The sequence below is a fragment of the Papio anubis genome, chromosome 2 (genome assembly GCF_008728515.1).
Source record: "Papio anubis isolate 15944 chromosome 2, Panubis1.0, whole genome shotgun sequence".
NCBI lineage: Eukaryota > Metazoa > Chordata > Mammalia > Primates > Cercopithecidae > Papio > Papio anubis.
The window spans coordinates 47,199,564-47,222,526 of NC_044977.1; the positions used below are offsets into that span (position 1 = coordinate 47,199,564).

The following is a 22,963-nucleotide window of genomic DNA, read 5'->3' on the forward strand; positions in this document are numbered from 1 at the left end:
TCTCTCTCTCTCTGAGAATTCTTATCAATACTCTATGACATAGGTAATATTACATCACTTTTCAACTTTGGAAGCCACACTAGTTAGCATGAAGCTGTGACTGGCATCGAATCAGGTTTTCCTAAGGTGAAAAAGCAGTCACCCCAACATAGCCAATATTTATGGAATACTCTCTGTGGGCCAGGCCCCCTACATAGAGGAGCTCATTTAATTCCCTTTTAATCCCCCTACTGAACCTATGGGGTAGAAAGAGACTTTGACTCATCCCTTACTGTAGATGAGAAAACTGAGGTGCAGAGAGGTTAGTAACTTGCCTGGAGTCACATAGCAAATAAGTGGTTAAACTGACTCAAATTCAGGCCTTTCAGACAACAAGGACTATGGATTTGTTCTACACTCAAATATAACCTACATATCTGTTATAATTAGCTACATCTTTTCTCAGCTCCTGAACCACAGCAAATAGCATCCCTGGTGCCGAGAAGAATTTCCTTTCCTACCAGTCTTTCTTTTTAACACAGTAATTTGACTTTTTTTCTCCTCCAACAAGTGACTCATTCAAACACTTCAGAAACGGCTTCTTCTGGGGACCTAGAGTGATGTCTGTTTTCTTCTCACCAGGAAACCTTAAATATTTTCATCTGAGAGACCATATGAATAATTTTGAATGAATAACTACGCCTTTGGGGTAAATTCCTTCTGAAAGATAACCAGGTGGCAAATTATCAGGCCGCCGGGCGCTGGAATGAGCAGAGACGGTGCTGGGTCTCCAGGAGCGTCCATGTGGCTTCCAAAGACTCCAACACAGAACTGCAATTCGGCATTCAGACGGCACACTTGCTGCGGCCCTCGGAAGAGCCACGTGTTCTTGTCACTTCAGTGAAGCTGAGTGAACAACGTGCCCGATTCCCGTGTGACTAGCTCGGGGTTCACATTGTACCTGCCACAGCAATCACTGTGCAAAATTTTAAAAACAGTTCAACAGTGGGTAAAAGAACAGAAACATGTACCCCCAACGTCGCTGAAGGCTGATGAAGAGCATTCCTGCAGGAGCAGCCACACTGTGGGCCGCATCGCTTCAGATTAGCTAACACGGGAAGCATGAACTTTCTATAGAAAAGATGGGAGCTGTCTATTTAATTTCAGGGAACTGAAAAAAAAGTTTCTCTTCTCAGCCAGTGACTAATGTGTGGTGAGGAGAGCAGGGATCTGTGTGTTGGGGAAAAAGACAGTATGGGGGCTTGTTGAGCACCTACTATGTGCCCAGCAGCCACTCTGCCAGCAGCTAAGATATTCATTTAATCTTCACCGGGTAGAAACTATGACTTAGAGTTACAAGTGGGGAAACTGAGGCTCAGTGAGGTTTAGTAGCTTGTCCAAAGTCACAAATGTTATGTCCTATGAAGATCTTTCCCCATGATCACTCCCCAAGGTAGTCTGGGCCCTTTCCCCCTCCCCCATATGTCCCATGCACACTTCTGCCAGACCCCCATAATGGCCCCCCACCAACTACTTTTGCTCTTGAAGTACGTCTGTCTCCATGGATTCTCCGAGGCAGTAACCAGGTCTGTGTGATTTCCTAATTCCATACCCAGCATTGACCCAGCACACAACAGGTTCTCATATAATAGCTGTTGAATCTGTTTATTGCAAATATTGTGTGTATATTTCCCATTTTAACTATGTAGACACACGCCTTATTGAAAGTAAATCGTACCCAGAAAACACTCGTAGTGCCCCTGGCTCTTTTCTCCTTAGAATCTGCCAAACTCCTTTCTTGAGCGGGAGCCCCAATCCACTTCCTCAGTTGCACACAGGGTCGCCTCCCAACTGTGCCTTCCTGGCCTGTTTATCAGTCAAGCAGAAGCACTCTTACGAAGGGTGCTGTGTCCTCAAAAACAGCATCAAAGAACTCCGAAGACAGTGGCTTTGTTGGTTCGTTATAGAGGATTCTGGAAGTCAGTTGTGCCATAATCAATGTAAAACCATATGACATAAATTTTTGTGACAAAAGATATTTGTAATGAGATCTTCTCTTTCAAATATGAAGCCTTAGTTTACCTCTTTAAAAACACTAGTTACAGCCGGGTGCAGTGGCTCACATCTGTAATCCCAGCATTCTGGGAGGCTGAGGTGGGCGTATCGCTTGAGGTCAGGAGTTCAAGACCAGCCTGGCCAACATGGTGACACCTCATCTCTACAAAAAATACAAAAATTAGCCGAGTGTGGTGGCATGCCCCTGTAATCCCAGCTACTCAGGAGGCTGAGGCAGGAGAATTGGTTGAACCCAGGAGGAAGATTGTGGGGGGCCGAGACTGCGCCACTGCACTCCAGCCTGAGCCACAGAGCGAGACTCTATCAAAAAAACAAAACAAAACAAAACAAAAAACAAAAAAACTAGTTAGGAAATTATCCTTTAAGGCTTACCTTCCTTATATTCTCCATCATCACCATCACCATCACTCTCACCAATATTACCATCACTATCACCATCACCATCTATGGGTGCCTGTCATGGAGCCTGGATTTATTTGATCCCTCAATATTTGTACTATTGCACCCATCATGTTAGATGAGGCAATGGAGGCTCAGCGAGGTTAGGAAATTTCCCAGGGGTCACATAAGCAGTCAGTGGCAAAGGCAAGGTGACATTCTTGCCTGCCTGGTTCCAAAGATTGTAAACAATTCACTAATCAATGGGGCAGTCATAAAATCCCATATTTCATGATTCGTGGCAAGGATCAAATAATTCAAAAACACATTTGGGGCTGGACCTTAGCTTGTGAGAGTCTCAAGGGCAGAAGTACGGTCTCATTCCTCTTTCTATCCCACAGTGAAAGCACATGGTAAGCACTTCTTGAATGAGTGAATGAACGGATTATTTAAGAAATTATAGACTATCAGAGCCCTGGGGCACTCTGTTCCATAAGAGTGTAAAATGTTCTCAAATAAATTTTGAAGCAAGTTTAACTCTAGAAACAGAATAGCAATTTGTAAACTTAAAGTCTCAGAATGATGCTTTTGACAATATCCAATGTGGCCAGGTTTTAGCTATTAAGAAATAGAATTCAAACACTTTTCAGTACATGTCTCTGGCAGGTAACTGGAATGTGGTGAGGCCATCAGTAATAATAATGAGCAGGTGAATACATGCTATATGCCAGAATCTTTGAAAAACACTACACCTAAATTATTGTTTAATCCTCACAACAACTTATGAGGTAGAAATTTCAATACCTTCATTTCATAGATGAGGAAACCAAAGCTCAGTAATGTTCCAGTAACTTGTCCAAGGATAACAGAGGATATTATGGACAAGCGTATGCCAATAAGTTTGACGTCTTGGATGAAATACACAAACTCCTTGAAAAACACTACTAAAGCTGACACAAAAAGAAAAAGAAAATTGGGATAGTCCTATTAATAGTTAAAGAAACTGAATTTATAATTAAAATCCTTCCCAGAAAGAACACTCCAGGTCTTGATAGCCTCACTGATCTACCAAACATTGAAGGAAAAAATAATAATGATCTTACACAAATTCTTTCAGAACTAACTAAGAAGGAGCACTTCCCAATTCATTTTATTAGCCAGAATATCCCTGGTACCAAACCTGGAGAAGGACATAACAAAAAACAGACTGCAGACCAAGGCCCTGCAGCTAGTAAATGACTGAACCAAGATTTGAGCCCATATCTGATGCCAAAGCCTGTGTGTTTAACCATCACACCACATTGCCACTTTCTGTGCCAGTTGCTTTTGTATAGCTGATGTGTGGTTTAAGGATCACAGCCCTCATTTTGGGGATGTGTAATGACTACTGGAGTCTTAGAACTAAAATGTTAAGAACCGAGGCCTGACCTACATTACTCTGACATCCAAGACAACTAAGTAAGGGAGTATTTCCCAATAGTTTCCTGACTCTGACTCTCCCTTCTCCCTTTGGCATTTCCTTCCCCCTCCCCCGTACTGAGATATCCTTTCCTCTCTTTTTCCTACTGAAGCTCCCTGTCCTGTCCATCCCTCCAGCTCTCCAAGCCCCGATGCTCACCTCCTTCAGGGAACCTAGCGCATCACTCATGTGTCTACCCCTGGGCAGTGATTCTAGGCTGTAGTGTCCATCAGAGTTGCCTAAGGGCTTGCTAAACACTGGCTGCTGGTCCTACCCTGGAGCCCAAGAGTGTGCATTTCCCACAAATCCCTGGGTGGTGTTGCTGCTACTCCTACTGCTGCTGGTTTGACCAGAACCACACTTTGAGAACCACTACCATACTCACAGCCCCTCACATCTAGAGATGGTTCCTTTCAGCTCAGCATATGGAGTCTCTGGGTAAAACCCTGCTAAAAAGAATTGGATTGTCAGGCCAGGAGTGATGGCTCATGCCTGTAATCCCAGCACTTTGGGAGGCCGAGGTGGGCAGATCACCTGATGCCAGGAGTTTGAGGCCAGCCTGACCAACATGGTGAAACCCCATCTCTACTAAAAACAAAAAATTAGCCAGGCATGGTGACGTGCACCTGTAATCCCAGCTACTCAGGAGGCTAAGGCAGGAGAATCGCTTGAATCCGGGAGGCAGAGGTTGCAGTGAGCTGAGATCGTGCCATTGCACTCCAGCCTGGGCAACAGAGCAAGATTCCTCTCAAAAAATAACAGAAAAAAAAAAAAAAAAAAGAATTAGATTGTCTTTGACCATAGGCTTCCTACAAATCAATTTTTAAACAACTGGCATTTCAAAAGTTCAACTAACCTGCATCACCTAGATGTTGCCCTCACTTAGTGCCATAGTCCACACTAAAACCCTGTGACAGAGGTAGTGCATCCTCCCCATTTCTCAGATGAAGACAGCAAGGCCCAGGGAGGCTGGTGAGGGGGAGGCTGCCATCGCAGCTGAGGTCTTCTCCTTAGAGTACTGAGGAGTCCAGTACTCAGAGTACTGGACCCTGAACTGCCGGCCCCGGTGGCTTAGCCCTCCAGGGACTGAACATATTTAAGTAGCAAGTGAGCTCCAAGAGGCTGTGAGTTGATATCTGTTTGGTTCAGCATTTCTCCAGTGCCCAGACAGTGCAGGCACATAGTGAGTTTCAATAAATACTTGCTGAGTGGAGGGAGAGCAGAGCAGCCTCCTTGCCTCCACCCCACATCACCCCACCCCTGAAGCACCATCAGAGTCCTGGGGGTCTGTCCTGAGGATGGAGCGGGGCTCCTGTGAGCACTCAGCTCAGTGCCTGGCATGCGCCATGACTGCTTTCCTCTTCCACCCATCATCTTGACATCAGCCAGCCCTTCCCCAGGCCACTCTGCCACAACAGCAATAAGGTGCCTCTCTTCATAACTATCCGCCCTTGTGGTTAACAAAGAGCTTTCATAGCTAGTTTCTCATTTAGAATCAGAGAATTCTAGAAGTGGAAGAAACTTCCTAAATCCTCAATCTCCTGGGCTCAAGTGATCCTTCCACCTCAGCCTCCCAAGTAATGGGGTCAGGTGCACGCCACTGCATCCAGCTAATTTTTGTATTATTTTTGTAGAGACAGAGTCACATCCTATTGCCCAGACTGGTCTCAAACTCCTGGCCTCAAGCGATCCTCACACCTCAGCCTCCCAAAGTGCTGGAATTACAGATGTGAACCACTGCGCCTCACCCTGAAAAAATTTTTTTGAAGTGAATCCTTTAATCAAATGAAATCTTCTATAGAAAAAGAGCTGAGTGGCCCTGCATAAGGTGGGAAAGAAGGCGGTGCCCAGCCCTCTCGGTTTCGGGGACACTCCCCACAGCCCCTTGGAGGATATAGACTCTCCAGGGCAGGTCTCGTCCACTCCAGGTCTCTTCACCTTTCAGAAAGAACCAAGAGAGCAGGAGGGAGAGTGCCATGTCCAAGCCATGGCGTGGGTTGGTCAAAGAACTAAGGCGTGAGGGTCAGGTGCAGCTGCACAGAGGGAGTCTTGCAAATGAACAGTGAATATCTAAGAATAATGGAATAGACTCCAGGAGGCAGGGCTGTATGGAGCAAAGCCAGGCCACAAAACCCTGTTGGAGTCTTTAAACATCTTTAACCACTTGGCCTGTGATCCAAGGTGAGAGGCTCAGTGACTTGCCCAAGGTCACAAGGCTGGTTGCCCAGGGTTACAAGGGTGAGTGCCAAGGGTCACAGACTGAGTGCCCAAGGTCACAAGGCTGAGCACCCAAGGTTATAAGGCTGGGTACTCAAGGTCACAAGGGTGAATGTTGAGGTCATAAGGTTGAGAGCCCAAGGAAAGGCTAGGTATCTAGGGTCACAGGCAGGGTGCCCAGGGTTACAAGGATATGTGTCCAAGGTCACAAGACTGAATGATTTATCTATTTCCTCTTTCCCTGTATGCTGCTTGTCCCTAATTAGGCCCCAGAAGCCTGCTTAAACCCCCATCTGCCTATGTCTCAACCCTACGATTTGTGCTAGCCAAGCCCATGTAAGCAGGAACCACAACTGCTCATTGCCTCAGGCAGTTACCCTCCCAATCCTGCCTCCTTGAAGGCCTGGCAACTGGTCCAACAGGAGCAGAGGCAGCTGCTCTCTGCTCACCGTGAGCTTTGTGGCCCCAGAGACCATCTTCCCTCTGGTCCTGCTCATCACAAGGCAACCCTTTACTATTTCTGCCTTCCTCCAGTTATGCATTTTATTTTATTTTTTGTGATAGGGTCTCGCTCTGTCACCCAGGCTGGAGGGCAGTGGTGAAATCACAGCTCACTGCAGCCTTGACCTCCCGGGCTCAAGCGATCCCAAGTAGCTCCCAAGTAGCTCCCGCCTCAGCCTCCCAAGTAGCTGAGATCATAGGCATGCACCTTTAAGCACTGCTAATTCTTGTGTTTTTTATAGAGACAGGGTTTTGACAGTTGTCCAGGCTGGTCTCAAACCCCTGGGCTCAAGCAGTCTTTCCCCATCAGCCTCTCAAGGTGCTGGGGTTACAGGTGTGAGCCACCATGCCCAACCTCCTCCATTTATCTTGGAAGGTTTTCATCTGCCTTAGGAAGAAGACAAATGTTCACCACTGGCTCTGCATCATTCTAGGACTTAGTGCCATACTTACCATCTGCAGTTAACTCAAGGGGCATTTGAAAATTATAAAGAGAAGCCCTACGTTAATTTTAATCCAGGGTAGTAGAACACCAGGGGCAGCATGTATGTGGGGAGCAGACAGGTGGGGGACCTCAGCCTGGTGGCAACAGTCCTGGCTGTCTTGGGAAGGACGCCTCCTGGCCTCCATGAGGTTCTGTTTCTCAACACAACAGTGGTGCAATGGTGGGTCTCACACCAACGTCTCTCAGGGCATCTGAGCCTCGCACTTTCCTACCGTCCCTCAAAAAGCAAAAGAGGTGTCATAGGAGGAAGAAAGAAAACCTGTGTTTACCAAACCCCTGGCTCCGAACCAAGCACCCTACATACTTCACCTCATTGAATCCCTGGGATAACCCCAGCAAGCCTTATCAGCTCTACTTTTTCAACTTAGGGGATTGTGCAGACTTGCCAAGGCCGCATAGGTAGTAAAGGATGAAGCCACAATTCGAGGCCTCATCTGTCTGGTTCCAGAGCTCCTGCTCCCCCAACCTCTAAGTGCAGACAGCACGCTGCATTGGTAGTTCACTTCTGACAGCACCCCACAGGCTGGTATTGTTAGCTCATTTTACAGAGGAGAAGTGTGAAGTCTAGCGAAGTCAAGTAACTTGCCAAGGCCACAGAGCAAATTAGAGCCAAGGTCTGTCTCTCTAAAGCTGAGCCTGTTTCACATCTGTGCAAAGGCTGGTGGAAGGAAGGTCACGTGAACTGTCCTGCACACTACTGCATGCCAAGCGTTCCCATGGCACTCTTGAGGGAGTAGTCTGGCTGCTCCTCTTACAAGCAGGAAAACTGAGGTTCCTGTGGGGTTAAAGCCATGGACTCCAGCTGACCCAGCAACTAGGGAGAGGCTGGATTTGCAGGGGGCTCTGTATGCATCCAAAACTCTGCTCTCTGCTGTGGTGTGAATGTTTGTCTCCCCTCGGAATTCATGTTGAAATCCCAACCCCAAAGGTGATGGTGTTGGGAGGTGGGGCCTTTGGGAGGTGATAGGTCATGGGGGCAGAGGCCTCATGAATGGGGTTAGAGGCCTTATTAAAGGGGCTGCAGAGCTCTCTAGCCCTCTTCCCACCATGTGAGGACACAGTGAGAAAGCATCATCTATGAACCAGGAGGTGGTTCCCTCACCAGACACGGAATCTGTCAGCACCTTGACCTTGGACTTCCTGGCCTCCAGAACTGTGAGGAATAGATCCCTGCTGTTTCCCAGCCACCCAGTCTAGAGTGTTCTGTTACAGCAGCCTGGGCGCACTAAGGCACTCTCAGCAGATTTGAAGGCAACAACTGGGCTCCAGCCTGGGCTGGTTTCCTCCCAGGGTTACTGAGATGGAATGAGATGCTTGAGGAAGCCCCTTATAAACTGTGAGGTTCTGTGCTTGTGACTATTGTTATTTTTGAGGGGCCCAAGAATGCTGTGGGCTGCTGCTTAGAGACCAGGGTCCCCCCAGGGGGCCAAGTTCTAGACCCCTTGCACTCTAGAGCCAGACAGCTTGGGCTTGAATCTAGGCTCTGCCACATAGCAGCCGTGCCACCTTGGGCAGTGGCTTAACCTGTCTGTGCCTCAGCTTCCTCAACAGTAAGAGGGGGACAACAGTCTTGCCTCCTGGTAGTGCTGTGAGGACAAGTCAGATAAGGTGGGAACACATAAACACAGTGTTGAGCACATGCTGGGGGCTCAGTACTTGTGTCTTCTTAGGACAGGCCATGGGGGTCACCACAAGACAGAAGAGGCCTAGGCAGGTGGGGTGGATACAGGCTGTGCCAGGCTGGCTCTGCACCGGGACAGCGTGATGGGGACTTGTTAAAGGAGTGCACCTGCTCTTATCTCACTGCCTTATGTGGCATCCACAACATGTGGACTTGGGGGAGGGACCCTGAGACATCGTTCAGTATGATGCAGACTAGAACTCAGCCTTCCGTTTCTAGAGGCAGATGTCATTACAAAGAGACTCAGGCTCGCCACTGTTGGGCCTCCCCTGTCTCTCACCTCTCTGCCAAATCTTGTTGCTTTTATCTCTGCGTCTCTCCACTCTGCTCAGGCCTCTTTATTCCTAGGGTCACCACCCAAGTTCATGGCTCAGAGAGGTCTCGTTGACACTGCCACACAGCACACGGCAAGTCCCTCCCAGCCTGGCAGCCCAAAGTCCTCCCCACACTCCCTGCCTTCGCCTTGCAATCTGTCTTCACACAGCAGCCTCGGGTCGTCAGAAGCCACACACGTCACAGCATATTGCTCCCCTGCTTGCAGCCCTCCCTCCAGTGGCTTCCAACATCCCAGAGCAGCCTCTGCTCCTCCTCCTTGGACCCATAAGGTCCCTATCCACCGCTGCTCACTGGCTGCTTTGTCTAAGCTCTGGACATCCTGGCTTGCTGGCAACCTGGGAGCACCCTGCTAGCCCCTGCCCCCAGGCCTATGCACTGACTGTTCCCAGCTCTAGACTCCCTCTGCCACCTGGACCTTGGCAAGAACGGGTCCAACTGACTGCCACAGGCTCTTGAAAGGCTTCCCGAACTGCTGGGCAGAGGGAGCCCCTCTCCCTGGCAGCCTCCTGCCTCTTGCCTCCCCTGCACTGGGCAGGACATAACATTTCTCCTTATTCACTCATGTCTGCCTGGCTCACTGCTGGACTTCTGTGCCTAGAACAGTTAGGAGTACAGTTGGGCACTCAGTGAATATCAAAGAATGAATGAAGAAGAGTTCCTTCACCTGAATGCTCTTTCTCCGTATTTCCCTGTTCAATCTCACCTCCTTGAGGAAGCATCCTTTTGAAGTCTGGGCCAGAACTTTCAATAGCTGCAATGTCTCCCTGCACCTTGCTTTGCAGGTGAGCTGGCAGGTGCTGCATGTCTAATAGATGCCTGGCGTTGTGTATGGTTTTTTACACACACTCTCTCAGGGGTCCTTAGCAGCAGCAGCAGCAGCATCACCCCTGGCGGCCTGTTAGAAAAGCATATTCTTTGGCCCCACAGCAGACCAACTGAATCTGAATCCTGGGGTGGGCCCAGCCATCTGGCTTTCAACAGGCCTTCCTGGGGATGCTGCTGCCACTGGAGTTTCAGGCCCTGTGCTATCTCATTTCGTCTCCACGGCCACAGAGCAACCTTGTTATTATCACGGTCATCATTTTACAAATGAGCAACTGAGCCGCATGGAGGTTTTTGTTTTGTATAACAAAGAGGCAAATGACCTCATATCAGAGAGGGCACACAAACTCAGATCCGAGGTTTACACCAAATAAACTCAACAGACTTTCATCAAAGGTGGAGCATTCGCTATGCTTAACAGTGAATGAAGAGGGAAGAGGAGGAGGCAGGGAGACGAAGGGAAGGAGTTGGCAACAGCAGAGACCCTGCGGGTCTCAGGGTGGCATGGTCCACTCTCCCACACTCTACCAGTTGCAGCAAGTTCACTGTCACCCACCCTCGGAGTTGGGCCCCCATGAACTCTTGAAGCCTTAAAGGGCAACTCACCCTGTTATTTTAATTCTCGTATTTACTAAGGCAAGAAAAACAGTTAACGCATTTTTCAAACGTTTCAAACAAAAATATATTACTTGTAACCGATGGCAGTTTATTTTAGAGTACTTCCAGCAAGAGACCTTGACTCAAATCTGTCTCCCTGGATGAAAAACACTCGTATACAATTATTCCCCCTGAATTTCCTAAATACTCTTCTTCTGACTGGGTAGGACCCACCCGCCAAAAAGAACCACGCTTAACTGCCGCCCACAGACATTACCTCAAAACTTCCTCTTCTCACGTGCCCCAGCTGAGTTGAAACACACACACACACACACACACACACACACACACACACACAGAAAGCCCTCTTTAACACTTTCCCTCAAATATTTGCAGATAATTAATTCACTGTTAATCAGTTGAGGATGGTTCCTTTATACTCTGTAAATACAGAGGAGGCGTCTCTGGCCCCAGCAAGTGCGCTTGGAGCTGAGCGTGTGTGTTAGGAAGTCAGGGGGCTGCTCCCTGGGGAAGGGCCCTTTCCAGCAGGACTGCAGGGAGCGGGCCTGCTGGCGCCTTCCAAGGTGAAATGGGCCTCAGATTCTCTCGCAGCAGCACCTCCCGGGTGGGGCCGTGTGTGCCCTCCTCTCGGAGTCCTCCTGGCCCCCTGGGGGTGAGACCGGCCCTTCTGCCTGCGTGGAAGGCCGAGGGGTTTCCAGTGAGTCACTGCAGCAGCTGGCAGACCCAGGGACCAAGAGAATGCCAGCCCTGGTTTTCTCCCTGCTATATTTAGAATGTTGCAGAAAATCCCATCTTCTGGTGTCCCCACCTGTTCACACATGGCAGCAGCCCCTCTGTTTCTGTCTGCCCATGCACCTCTCCCTCATGGGCCCTGCTCTGGGGCCCCTCTCCTGAGAATCTCCACAGTCTCCTGGTGGCCTTCCACCCTTCCAGGCCCCAGAGTTCTTTCCAATAAATCCTGTCTTCACCGGCCCCAAACTGTGCCTGTGTGGCCTCCCCTGCTTGGTGGTGGTTCTCAACCTGGGCTGCACATGAGAATCGCCTCGTGTATCTTTTAAAATCCTGATGCCCAGGTCACACTAAAGACCAACAAACCAGGATCTCTGAGGGGTAGGGGAGGGGGAGTCCAGGCTTCAGGATCTTTTGACTCCCCAGTGATCCTGACCGTAGCCAAGGTGAGAACCATGGCTCTCAATGATCGGAGCCCTTCCTCCTGCTGACAAGTTTCCACTCTCCTGACAAGACCTGGCCACCCTGCCGGCCCTCCAGGCGCTGAGGATGCCTTGAGCCCCGGAGGTGCCACACCCCTGTCCAAGCTGCTGGCCTGGTGGCGCCTCTGTCCCAGCAGTGCCTCCATGGCACTTACAGGCTCTCCACCTGCTTGGTCACCAGACTCAGGTCCAGTGGCCACGTTCCTGGACCCTCTCCTCATTGAGGGGACCCAGCAGTGCCCTGCTTACGTGGATACCTTAATGTGGATGTTCTACCCTTAATATTTAAAGCATTTCTGGTCTGATCTATTTCAGCTTATAAACTCTTCCAGTCCTTCAACAAACACTGGTGATGCCTCCACTTCCTGCTCAGTCCAGGAATGGACTGCGCTGTGCAAAGATGACGAGAAGGTTCTTGGGGGAGGGAGACAAGTGAATGGACAACACAGTGTAAGACACTGTCTTTGCCTGCCTGCAGTGGCTGCCTTGGCCTAAAGGAATAGTTCCCACACAGGATAATACATGCTATAAAAAGCTATGCCCTTAGAGAGGGACTGCTTGCTTTCTCTGGGGAAGACAGGTCATGTTCTCATTAGGACAACAGTTACTGTGTCCACGCATTTCTCCTTGCTTCACACCTCACCCAGAACAAACACCCAATTAGGAACTTCAATCAATACTTATTAATGATGTCAATACTAATAGCCTTCACACCAAAACCTTCAGAAAGAACGCAAGGATGGGTGAGAAGAAAGGAAACCCTGTGAGTGAGCTGAAATGCCCAGAAAATACATAAAGTAGAAACAATTGGGGAAATGCTCATTTAATAATAAACCCGGGAGTGTGGTGTGGCAGAGATGAATAGCCATCAGTAATGTCCATTCTCTGTGTCTACCTTACCAACAGAAGTTTCTGTTGTTTGGCTCAGTAGTTAACAAATTACAGTTCCTGCCTCCCTTGCAGCTAGGCAGAGCCCTGTGAACAGCGCTGGTCAATGCGGTGTAGCTAGAGCCTTCTAGGATTTCTAAGGAAGGTTTGCCTTCCTGATAGGAGCCCAGCCCTTTTTCTCTGTCACTTCCTGCTTCATCTACCTGTTAGAACATGAGGCCGGAGGTAGTGCCCACACAGATGAAAGCCACATGCTAAGTAATACCAGCTGAGCAAACTACAGATGGAACCCTGGGCACTGATGGTGCCATGGAGTCCTTGCACCTGTCTCAGACGTCACATGCCCTGGAAGAACACGAAACTTCCCTTTGCTAACACATGTGCAGTGAGAATGAGTCTGCTTGCCTATACAGCCACAGGTTCCTCACTTATGAAATGGGGATAATAAGATTAATTGTTATGAGAAATTAGAGATCATATGAGAAAATTGCAAGGTACCGAGCCTGGCATGCTGTTGACACGGAATAAATGACAGGAATCACAATTTTCACTGCTGGCAAGCTGTTCACACCCATGAGGTCATTCTGTACAAATTCTGAGGTTAAAATGGAAAACAAAGTTAAATTAGATGCTTACTGAACGTGACTGTGAGCCCACCAATCTACCAGGCATGCTGGAGACACAGCCAGACTGCCACAACCACAGCGCCTAGAGGTTTCTGTCTGAACAGTGAAATACTGTAATGCATTGAGCAACGAGACCCATGGTAGTAAAATCAGTTAGCGTCAGATTTACAGAAGCCAGTGTTTCCATAAATCGTGTCATAGAAACTGGCAGTGAAACCACTGTAGGCAGGTCTGTCTACTTTGTAAAGCATTTTCCTGTCTATTGCTTCACTGTATCTTCAGAACAGCCTGTGCAGGCCTGAGGGGTGACCCAGCCCACTCAGGGCGGCCACACCGGGACAAGAACCTAACTCCCAGCCTCAGTCCTGCTGGTCTTGCTCAGAGCCCTGGGGTCACGCCCACCTGGGTACACAGCACAGCAGCCGGTCTACATTGTAGCTGGAGGGGACTTGGACAGGGTAGAGTGAAGGGGAAGAACGCAGCACACACTGCTGGGCCCTTGATGCATTATCTCACAGCAATCTGTCAAATAAATGCCCTGACATTCTCCCAATATTTGCTTTATTTCAAATTTTTTTTTGAGACAGGATCTTGCTCTGTCCCCCAATCTTCTGCCATAGGACAGCATTATCTTGCCCATTTGGTAGATGAGAACATTAAGACTGGTGATAGTTTAAAAAGGTCCAGATCACACGGCTTGAACTCCCTGTTGAGTGGGCCCTGGACTGGGTGTATTAGTGTCTGAGCCCTTTTGCTGTCTGGAATGAAAGCTGCAGTGGCATGCTTCCAGCGACACCCTGGAGTGCAGATGACAACATGGCTAAAGACATGGGAGGTTTGGACATTGGAGCGGAGGTGCCATGGGCCCTGCAGCAGTGTTTTCAGCTCTGTTTTTAGTTTTCAGTGTATCTCCAATGGGCACAACTGTTATGCCCAGACCGTTTGATCCCCAAAGAAGACCACCAGAGTCCAGTGTCAAAGCCAAGCGGCAAGGATCTTTACTACAAGTTCGAACTTGGTCCCTCCATTCCACAGTATACAAGAGGGCCCCGAACAATGCGAGCGTTTGCTTTTTATAGCCCGAAAGTTGCAGGGGAACAAAGAAATTCTTTTGGCTCCCGTGCTTTCAGTAACCTTGAACGGCTGTCCCCTTATCGGAGACTTTCCAGGTGGTGTTTGTACTGGGCTCAGGGAGTTTGAGAGATATATGGTGGTATGTGGTGGGATGGGAGGATGGGATGTGTTTGTACTAGGCTCAGGGAGTTTTGAGCCCGGGACTGAGGAATGTGCCCAGCTCCTTTCACAACAAATGCCCTGACAGTCTCCCAATATTTGCTTTATTTATTTATTTTTCTTTTTGAGACAGAATCTTGCTCTTTCCCCTAGGCTGGGTACAATGGTGTGATCATGGCTTACTGCAGCCTTGAACTTTCAGGCTCAAGTGATCTTCCCACCTCAGCCTCCTAAGTAGCTGGCACTATAGGTACATACCATAGTGACCAGCTAATTTAAAAAAATGTTTTTTTTGTAGAGACGGGATCTCACTCTGTTGCCTGTGCTGGTCTCAAACTCCTGGCCTCAAGTGATCCTTCCACCTCAGCCTCTCAAAGTGCTGGGACTACAGGTGTGAGCCATTGCACCTGGCCTACTTTATTTAAATTTAAAAGCTATGTTGGGCTGGGCACGGTGGCTCATGCCTGTAACCCTGGCACTTTGGGAGGCCGAGGAGAGTGGATCACCTAAGGTCAGGAGTTCGAGACCAGCCTGGCCAACATGGTGAAACCCCATCTCTACCAAAAACACAAAAATTAGCCGGGCATAGTGGCAGGTGCCTGTAGTCCCAGCTACTCAGGAGACTCAGACAGAAGAATCGCTTGAACCTGGGTGACGGAGGTTGCAGTGAGTTGAGATCACGCCACTGCACTCTAGCCTGGGTGACAGAGCGAGACTCCATCTCAAAAAATAAATAAATAAATAAATAAAATAAATAAAAGCTATGTTGGAAAGAATGCAGTCTGTAATGGAGCAGCTCAGGAACTTACATAATCTCAGCAATGCATCAGGTGACACATCGTGGATTCCAGACCTTATTAAATAAGAGGGTTTGCTGTTAAAATGCTGAACAGTGAAATACTATAATGCATTGAGCAACGAGATCCATGGTAGTTAGTGTCAGATTTAGCATCCATTTGCTCCTCTCCCTCCCCAACCTTCTAAGGAAGTTTTGACCTGGGTTCAAATCCTTCCTTCTTCACTTACTAGCACATTTCTCAGCAAGAAGGAAATACAGCCAAGATCACAAGCCACCAGTACCTGCATCGCCAGCCTGCACAAGATCCCTGAAATGGCAGCCCACTTACTTGGCTTCCTTCTACTAAGCAAGCCACAGTCATTTTCATCCATAGACAACAAAAGTCACACACGCAAGCCAACAGGGTTCATTTCTTGAATTAAACACTTTCCTTAAACACTTGCCAGGGAGATTTCCATGAGTCATTCAAAGAGCTTGAAACAGGTGAACACCAACAACCACTTTCGTACTATATTTAGAATGTCACAGAGAGCTCTGCCTCAGCTTTAGATGTTATTCTGGAAACATCAAAAGGTGAGCTGTTTCTTTTCTCCCTTTATTCTAAGAAAGGAGGCTTTTAAAATTGTTTCTCAAAGTGCCACAGTCAGACAAAATAAACAAGGAGCAACATTTACTTAATCCCACAGATTTGGCCAAGTTTTATCTGATAAGAAGGTGGTTGGTGCTAAGATACAAAATAGATTCTTGGGACTCTAGCTGCATAGTACAAATATTCTTTGCCTTCAGGATGTCTCTAGAACATAATGATGATGAGTGTAACAAATTTTAAAGGACGCAAATGCAATAGGAAAAAAAATTCCTATCTGAGGCTTTTACATGTAAGAAGTCCCAAAGTTAATAATGACACAGTCCCCATACTAAAAGCCTCAGAGATAATCCTCAAATATCATTCCTCAAACAGTCTCACAAATATTACTGGGACAGTTTGCAAAGCACTAAAGAATGTCACAACTATGGTAAGAAAGAATTAGTCAATACTGTCAGTTATGAGGATGCTTGTATACATCCAGCTGAATAAGAGCTCCTGGCAAATCACATTTGCAGCTCTTTACCTACAGAATGTCCCAGCAAGCTTTTCACCTCCCGTGCAGCTTCTCTGTACAGATAAGGCTTTTCCGCATTTACAAGGACTCCCAGGCCTTTGTCACTGCTCCCCTGTCCCTCTTTTCAGAGACATCACTTAATTATTATCAATTTTCAAATCAGATAAAACAGAAGCAACATTTCTGGATCTGGGTCACAATTATAGAATTTTACAATGAAGCTGTGGGGAAATCACCATGTTTAGTCACAGGGAAGTCTTAATTTTAAAAAGTGTTAGGCAAAGAACTAAACTGGGAGACTTCCCAGCCATAGAGAATGTTGCAAACATGATTATGAAACTACGTACCGACTCAGGCAACGAACACTGGATTTTGATGGTTGTGGATTTTGCTGCAGGACAAAGAATCAAAGTCCTGGCCTGGGGTTGTGTGTGTGTGTTTGTGTATGGATGTATGTTTATGTATGCATGTATATGTCTATATGTATGTATGAATGTGTGTATATGTGTGTAGGGGTGTGTGTGTGCGCGCACATGTGTATGTATGTGTGTGTGTGCGTTTTATGTGTATGTGTATAGGTACAGGTGTGCATGTGTGGGTGTATGTATGTGTGCATGTGTATGTGTGTGCACATGTGTGTATGACTATATGCATGGGTGGGTGTGTGTCCCCGTATATGTATGTGTGTTGGGTTTTCTTGTGACCAATATGGCCTGTTGAGGCTTCTACTATTCTCCTGGTCTGAAATGCTTGGTAAACCTCGTGTGGTTAAACTGGGATTTACATTGCACTTGAACTGACTACATCATGTCCATTTGAGGGCACTTGGAGAAAAACCAGGGCCCATTTTGAGAGAAAGCACTTTATAAATGCAGGAAAGAATTCCTTGGCCTCGGGTAAGTTCTGAGATAAACATATCCGACTTTGTTTTCCAGTTGAGGTTTCTAATCAGCCTGCATTCAGTCTCAGACGCTACAGAATGTGCCCCTCAGACATTTTTTTTTTGTTTATGTAACTACATTTTTTTACTTAGAAACATCCATGGGGAATAGAAGAATTGAGAAGGAAGGATGCTGGTGGTGAGATGGACTAGAGAGGGAGATCTCCAAATTGTCAGGGCCCGGCCAGCTCTGACGGCGCCCTGGGACACTCACCATGGTCGTGGGCGAACACCAGCAGGTCCAGCCCCATCAGCATCTGAGCCAGCTCTTCATAGCGGCCACAGTGCTCTCCGGCTCCATGGGACACAAAGATGAGGGCCCTGGAGGGACGAGAAGGGAGCCTGGTTAGGAAAGCCCAGATGGGGCTAGGCATGGTGGCTCACGCCTGTAATTCCAGCACTTTGGGAGGCTGAGGCGGGCAGATTGCCTGAGCTCAGGAGTTCGAGACCAGCCTGGCCAACATGGTGAAACCCCGTCTCTACTAAAATACAGAAAAATTAGCCGGGCGTGGCAGTGTGCACCTGCAGTCCCAGCTACTTGGGAGGCTGAGGCAGGAGAACTGCTCGAACCCAGGAGGCAGAGGTTGCAGTGAGCCAAGATGGCGCCACTGCACTCCAGCCTGGGTGACAGAGTGAGACTCCGTCTCCAAAAAAGAAAAGCCCAGATGGCTGCCACTGTGCTGCAGCAGCACCAGAGCTTACACAACCTCAGCAACACCAGGAGCCACACCACGGGCTCCAGGCGTTGTCAAATTAGAGGAGTTTGCTGTTAAAATGCTGAACTTCAGAGTCACACAGAATGGAGCCCAAATCCCCGCTCTTCCTGTGGGGTCCTCGGGCAGAGCTCCGGTCCCATGAAGTTTCATTTCTTCGCCTGTAACATGGTAAGAATAGCATCACTCTGCGGGTGCTTGTGAGGCTCATGGGAGCTAATCGATGCCAATGGCTCAGGCAGAGTGCTGGCGCGGGGCAGGCAGGTCCTCCACCAGGGTCTGCTTCCTCCCTCGGGGGCGAATGCGGCGGCATTTAGATTCCAAACTATCCAATTTTCAAGACCTATATTCTTAGCAGAAGACCCACGGAGAGCTAGAGTCTCCTTCAGGCATGGAGTAAATGCCATGAGGGATACCCACCAACTTCTGCTGCTGCTAATGGTGATGGGGGGAGACAGGAGGAGGAGGAGAACAAGCTGCCACCTTCCTGAGCGTTTACTATGCACCCGTTCCTCTGCAACTCCACATGCAAGATTTCTAACCCTCCAGTCATCAGATGATTTACCTTCTTTACAGATGAGAGTGAAACACATAGAAGTTAAGTGAGTTGGGCCAGGCAAGGTGGTTCATGCCTATAATTCCAGCACTTACGGAGGCCGAGGCAGGCAGATCACTTGAGACCAGCTTGGTCAACATGGTAAAACCCCATCACTATAAAAAATACAAAAATTCAGGCGTGGTGGCACACACCTGTAATCCCAGCTACTTAGGAGGCTAAGACTGCAGTTGCAGTTGAGCCAAGATTGTGCCACTGCACTCCAGAGTGGGACTCTGTCTCAAAAAAAAAAAAAAAAAAAAAAAAAGAAAGTAAAGTAAGTTGTCCAAGTCACACAGCAAGTTGGCAAAACGCCATTCACAGTATGTTACCACTGGCTTTCTGGTCTCCAAGAAGCTGCTGTAGGGCTCAGAACACAAGCCATGGAGTCAGGACAGACGTTGCCTTGGCAGAGGCCCCCCGTGCCTGATCTGGCAACCTCTCCTGGGCCTTTCTGCTTGGCCCTGGCCTCTCCGCACACCCCCGCTGACCGTCACTCTGGTTCCCCTGTTGCCTGCCTGCTTCCTAATGCCCCCACCTCGACGTCAGCCCACAACCCTCTGAGGACTGGACCCCAGAGCTGTATCCCAGCCGAGCGACATGAACAGGGTCCCAGCTGAGGACACAGACACCTCATTCTACAACTGTGTTCTTCCTATTACTCTTTTCGGCCAGGCTGTGTAAGGGCAGAATGGCACCAGTTTGTTTTATGGTACTTCAATTAGCCCCATTTTTCAAATCACCTTTGCCATCTGTCCTTTTCCTTTTTCCTTCCTTTTTCCTAAAAACAGCAGACGAATGTTCACACCTTCTTCACTGCTCCATGGAATGCCCAGCCACCTCCACTCGATCAGATGTGTACTTGTGTAAATGACACCTGCCCGCCTCACATTTCTGGGGTTGGCTGATGGGATTTCTTTCCTGCATTTCCCTTGGCTACTGAGGAGCATGGCTGGAACCTCTAACTAGTCAGCATCTTCCGTCTTCAAAAGGGGCTGTGCTTCCAGAAGGGATAGCTTAAATACTCTAACCCCCTTTGGGAGCACAGCCACTGCTGTCATAATTCAGGCTACTGTTAATGCAGACAGACAAGTCGTTGAGCTGGATCATGCAACTCTCCAGCCTCTCACCGCAGCCAGGGGCCACCCAGCAGAAAAGGACTTCGGGGTTCCATTTAGCAACCAAAGAAATGGCACAAGACATTGCCATCATGCCTGGAATTGCCTGTCAAGAGAATCCAGCACCAAGTCAATATGTGCAAAAACACGTGGTCTCTTACTCTACAGCAATTCCTTCTAATCCAGAGGTTCTCAACTTTGCCCACATATTAGAGTCACCTGGGGAGCTTTCCAAAAGGCTGATGCCTGGGTCCCACCCCCAGGGGACCTCTGGGTTTAATTGGTCTGAGGTTAGAAAAGCTCCACAGTGGCTCCGATGTACAGCCAAGGTGGAGAAGCACCTGTTCTCATCACCGTGTTGAGCTTAGGCCATGGTGCTGCTCAGAGGCTAAGTGGCACTTAAGCATGGTGAGAATGCAGCCATCGTGGAAACTTAGAGCATGCTTAGAGCCATCAATCTCCCTGGGGGGTATGCTGGGTAGACCACAGGTTCTAGCCATAAAGGTTGACCGATATAGCCATCCCACTGCAGGCGGTGGGGGCCACTGCCACCCTTCTCTCTGCACAGGAAGAGCCCGTTGGCAGCACCTGCAGGCTCAGCCTTCGACAGCCCCACACTTCCACCCCCAAGGCCTGGTCAGCACCCTGAGAACCCATCATTGGACACCTGGACTCATTCTGATCTTCAGCTTCTGTTGTGGTAAGTAGGTTTCTCCTTAGTGCCTGGATTCAGATCCTGCCTGGACCCCGATTCTGATAACTCAATCTCCCCTTCCCCCTGGCTGCCACATTTACATGTTCCCAGGACCTTAGTGTGTTTTGTAAATCTGTCCAGCAAAGTGAAATCAAATCACGTTACTCTTCTGCTTTAAGCCTTCCAGAGACTTTGCACTGCAACAGAACAAAGCCTGTGTGCCTCTGAAACACCTCTTCCCCTCTGCCCTGCTCCCAAGCTCCGAGGCCTCCTTTCTGGTGCCCAGATGTGCCAGGCGATGGTGTGCTGTTAAATGTTTAACAACTGGGTGTGGGGGTGGTTCTAGGGTTCCTCTGCCCACTGCAGTGCCCAGGGCAGAGCCTCCTGGAAGCCCGCCTGTGCTGTGCTTACTGGCACCAGGGTTTCCACGTGCTTCACCTCACCCCCTGTGAGCACACCCCTCCTCCTGCGAGACCTTCCGCCTCCTTCCCCACACACCTGCTGCAGGCGGAGCCACTGCTGCCGCTCCCTCCTCTCTTCAGACCTCTTCCCAGCCTGGCCCCGCCCTTCCCAGCTTCCCGCCCTATTTCCATGAACACAGCCGGCCATATCCTGAGCTATGTGTGTCTGCATTTGTCTCTCTGGGTAAATGGACAGACCCCAGCTCCAGGCTTCCTGATGGAAGGTCACATTCACCACTGGATGCTGGGTGCTGCGTGGAAGCTTCCCCTTCAGAGTTTTACAAAACATTGTGCTTCTATTTCTGCTCTAAAAACATACATGACCGAGCACTGAGAAACCCAGATGTGGAGGAAATGCACATCCCAGTTGCTGGGAGGCTGTGAACAGACAGCAAAGTTCAGCCAGAACAACCTAGTTGGACTCCCAGTGTGACCACGCAGGACCCTGGGCAAGTCGCCTGATGGCCCTCAGCCTTTCTCCTTGGTGTTGAAATAGAAAGAATGGGATGGCAGCAACAGTGGGTCCTACTTTCCTTCAGCTGAGTCTGCAAATGTGAATGAGAGCTTATTACGTGCCAGGTCCCCAAGACACTGAGATGAACAAACAACGTTGTCCCTGCCCGCACACAGCTTGCAGTCACTCAGCAGAGAACACATGTATGATTGTGTACTGTGAGGAGCACTGTGAGCACCACGAGAGGGTCGACAGATAAGGGAGCCTGACCTAGACTCCAGGGAATCGCCAGGGAAGGCCCTTGAGTGTCTGAGTGACTGGGAGTTGTCCTGGTGCAGAGGTCCTGCTGGGGACACACAGGTGTGCCTACTCCAGGCACAGAAGGAAGGCCCTGAGTCCAGAACACCATGTGGAGGAGGAAGGTGAGAGGTGCACAGAAGGCTGGGTCCACAGCCCCAGGGGCAGCAACGGGGCGCTGGAGTTCTCCTCTGTGCAGGGAATGGTACTCAGCAGGACAGCGACCTGATCTGACTTCAGCTTTGTGAGGACTGCAGGGCTGCTGCGAATGGAGTGGGAGATGAGAGACAACATTCATCAAGGGGCTGACAGGGCCCTGAACAGGTGCCAAGGAAAGTGGTTGGTTTCTGCCCTTCCTCCCTTGCCGTTCTGCAACCTCAACAACACGCAGCAGCAGCAAATTAGCAGAGCCATTTATGCAGACAAGGCAATACCCACAGCAGCAGAAATTAGGTTGCAGAGGAGGCTGGCTAAGATCTTTTTCCTGGAACTTCTTTAACGGCTGCAGCCAGTTGGGAGCCAGTCGTTCAGGGAGAAGGCAATGACTGTGGGAGGGGCGCCCAGCCCCAGAAGCAGATGGCCTGCCTGGCATCCAGCCCCGGGAGGTGGGGCAGCTCCCAATAAAGCACACACAGCCCTCGAGATGAACAAGCCGCAGAGCCTCTCAGAATGTACAAACCAGGCTACTTTATCCTCTCCATCGAAAAACGAATGCCCCCTTTATGCCTTTGTTCATTAATCAGGTGACCTAACCTCTCACCTGTGCCTCAGTTCATTCACCTGTGAGGTGGGGATAATCCCAACACCACCCGCCTCGGAGAATGACGTCGCGAGGTAAATAAGGAAATGCGGATGGGGCAGGGGTCTTGTCTGGGCTAACGAAAGCCCCCATCACTGTCCGCTAGGAAGCCCTTTGCTCCAATGGCACAGGTGAGCCACTTGCCAGGTGAGTCACTTGCCATCTGGAGGTGTGGGGTGAAGCTCTGGCCCTCCCATGAGCTAGTTCCTAGACCCCCGTGGGCCTCAGTTTCTCCACCTGAGACACAGGAACACTGCAGCCTCCAGGGGTTTGGAGGTAAAATGAGACAATGTGTGTGCAAGTGCACCGAGGCCCTGCAGCTCAGGATCCAGGCTTCTGCCTTCATGACCATCTGCTCTGCCTCACCTGCCTCCTGCATGAGGAGGAGGATTCGGGGCCAGGGACAACTCACATTCTCATGGTCACTGCCAGCCCCATGGGCAAGACGCCTGCAATACAC

General features: G+C 49.2%; 1 protein-coding gene and 1 long non-coding RNA gene across 7 annotated transcripts in view; both read right to left on the reverse strand.

Moving 5' to 3' along the window:
* MGLL (monoglyceride lipase) overlaps positions 1-22,963 on the reverse strand; it is a 136,815-nt gene that overhangs the window by 75,685 nt on the left and 38,167 nt on the right. For 5 of the 6 annotated variants that reach the window (XM_009181380.2, XM_009181377.2, XM_003906915.5 and 2 more), the window contains exon 3: positions 17,587-17,693. The exons of the other annotated variant lie outside the window; for it this stretch is intronic. In XM_009181380.2, the coding sequence (XP_009179644.1) occupies positions 17,587-17,693 (107 nt within the window). The remainder of the gene's footprint in view (positions 1-17,586; positions 17,694-22,963) is intronic. 6 annotated transcript variants of the gene reach the window in all.
* LOC103875928 lies at positions 1,618-14,262 on the reverse strand. Its single transcript, XR_634943.4, has 2 exons — positions 8,218-14,262; positions 1,618-1,952 (listed from the first exon to the last, which is right to left on the reverse strand). It is a non-coding gene; the product is annotated as an uncharacterized LOC103875928 (long non-coding RNA).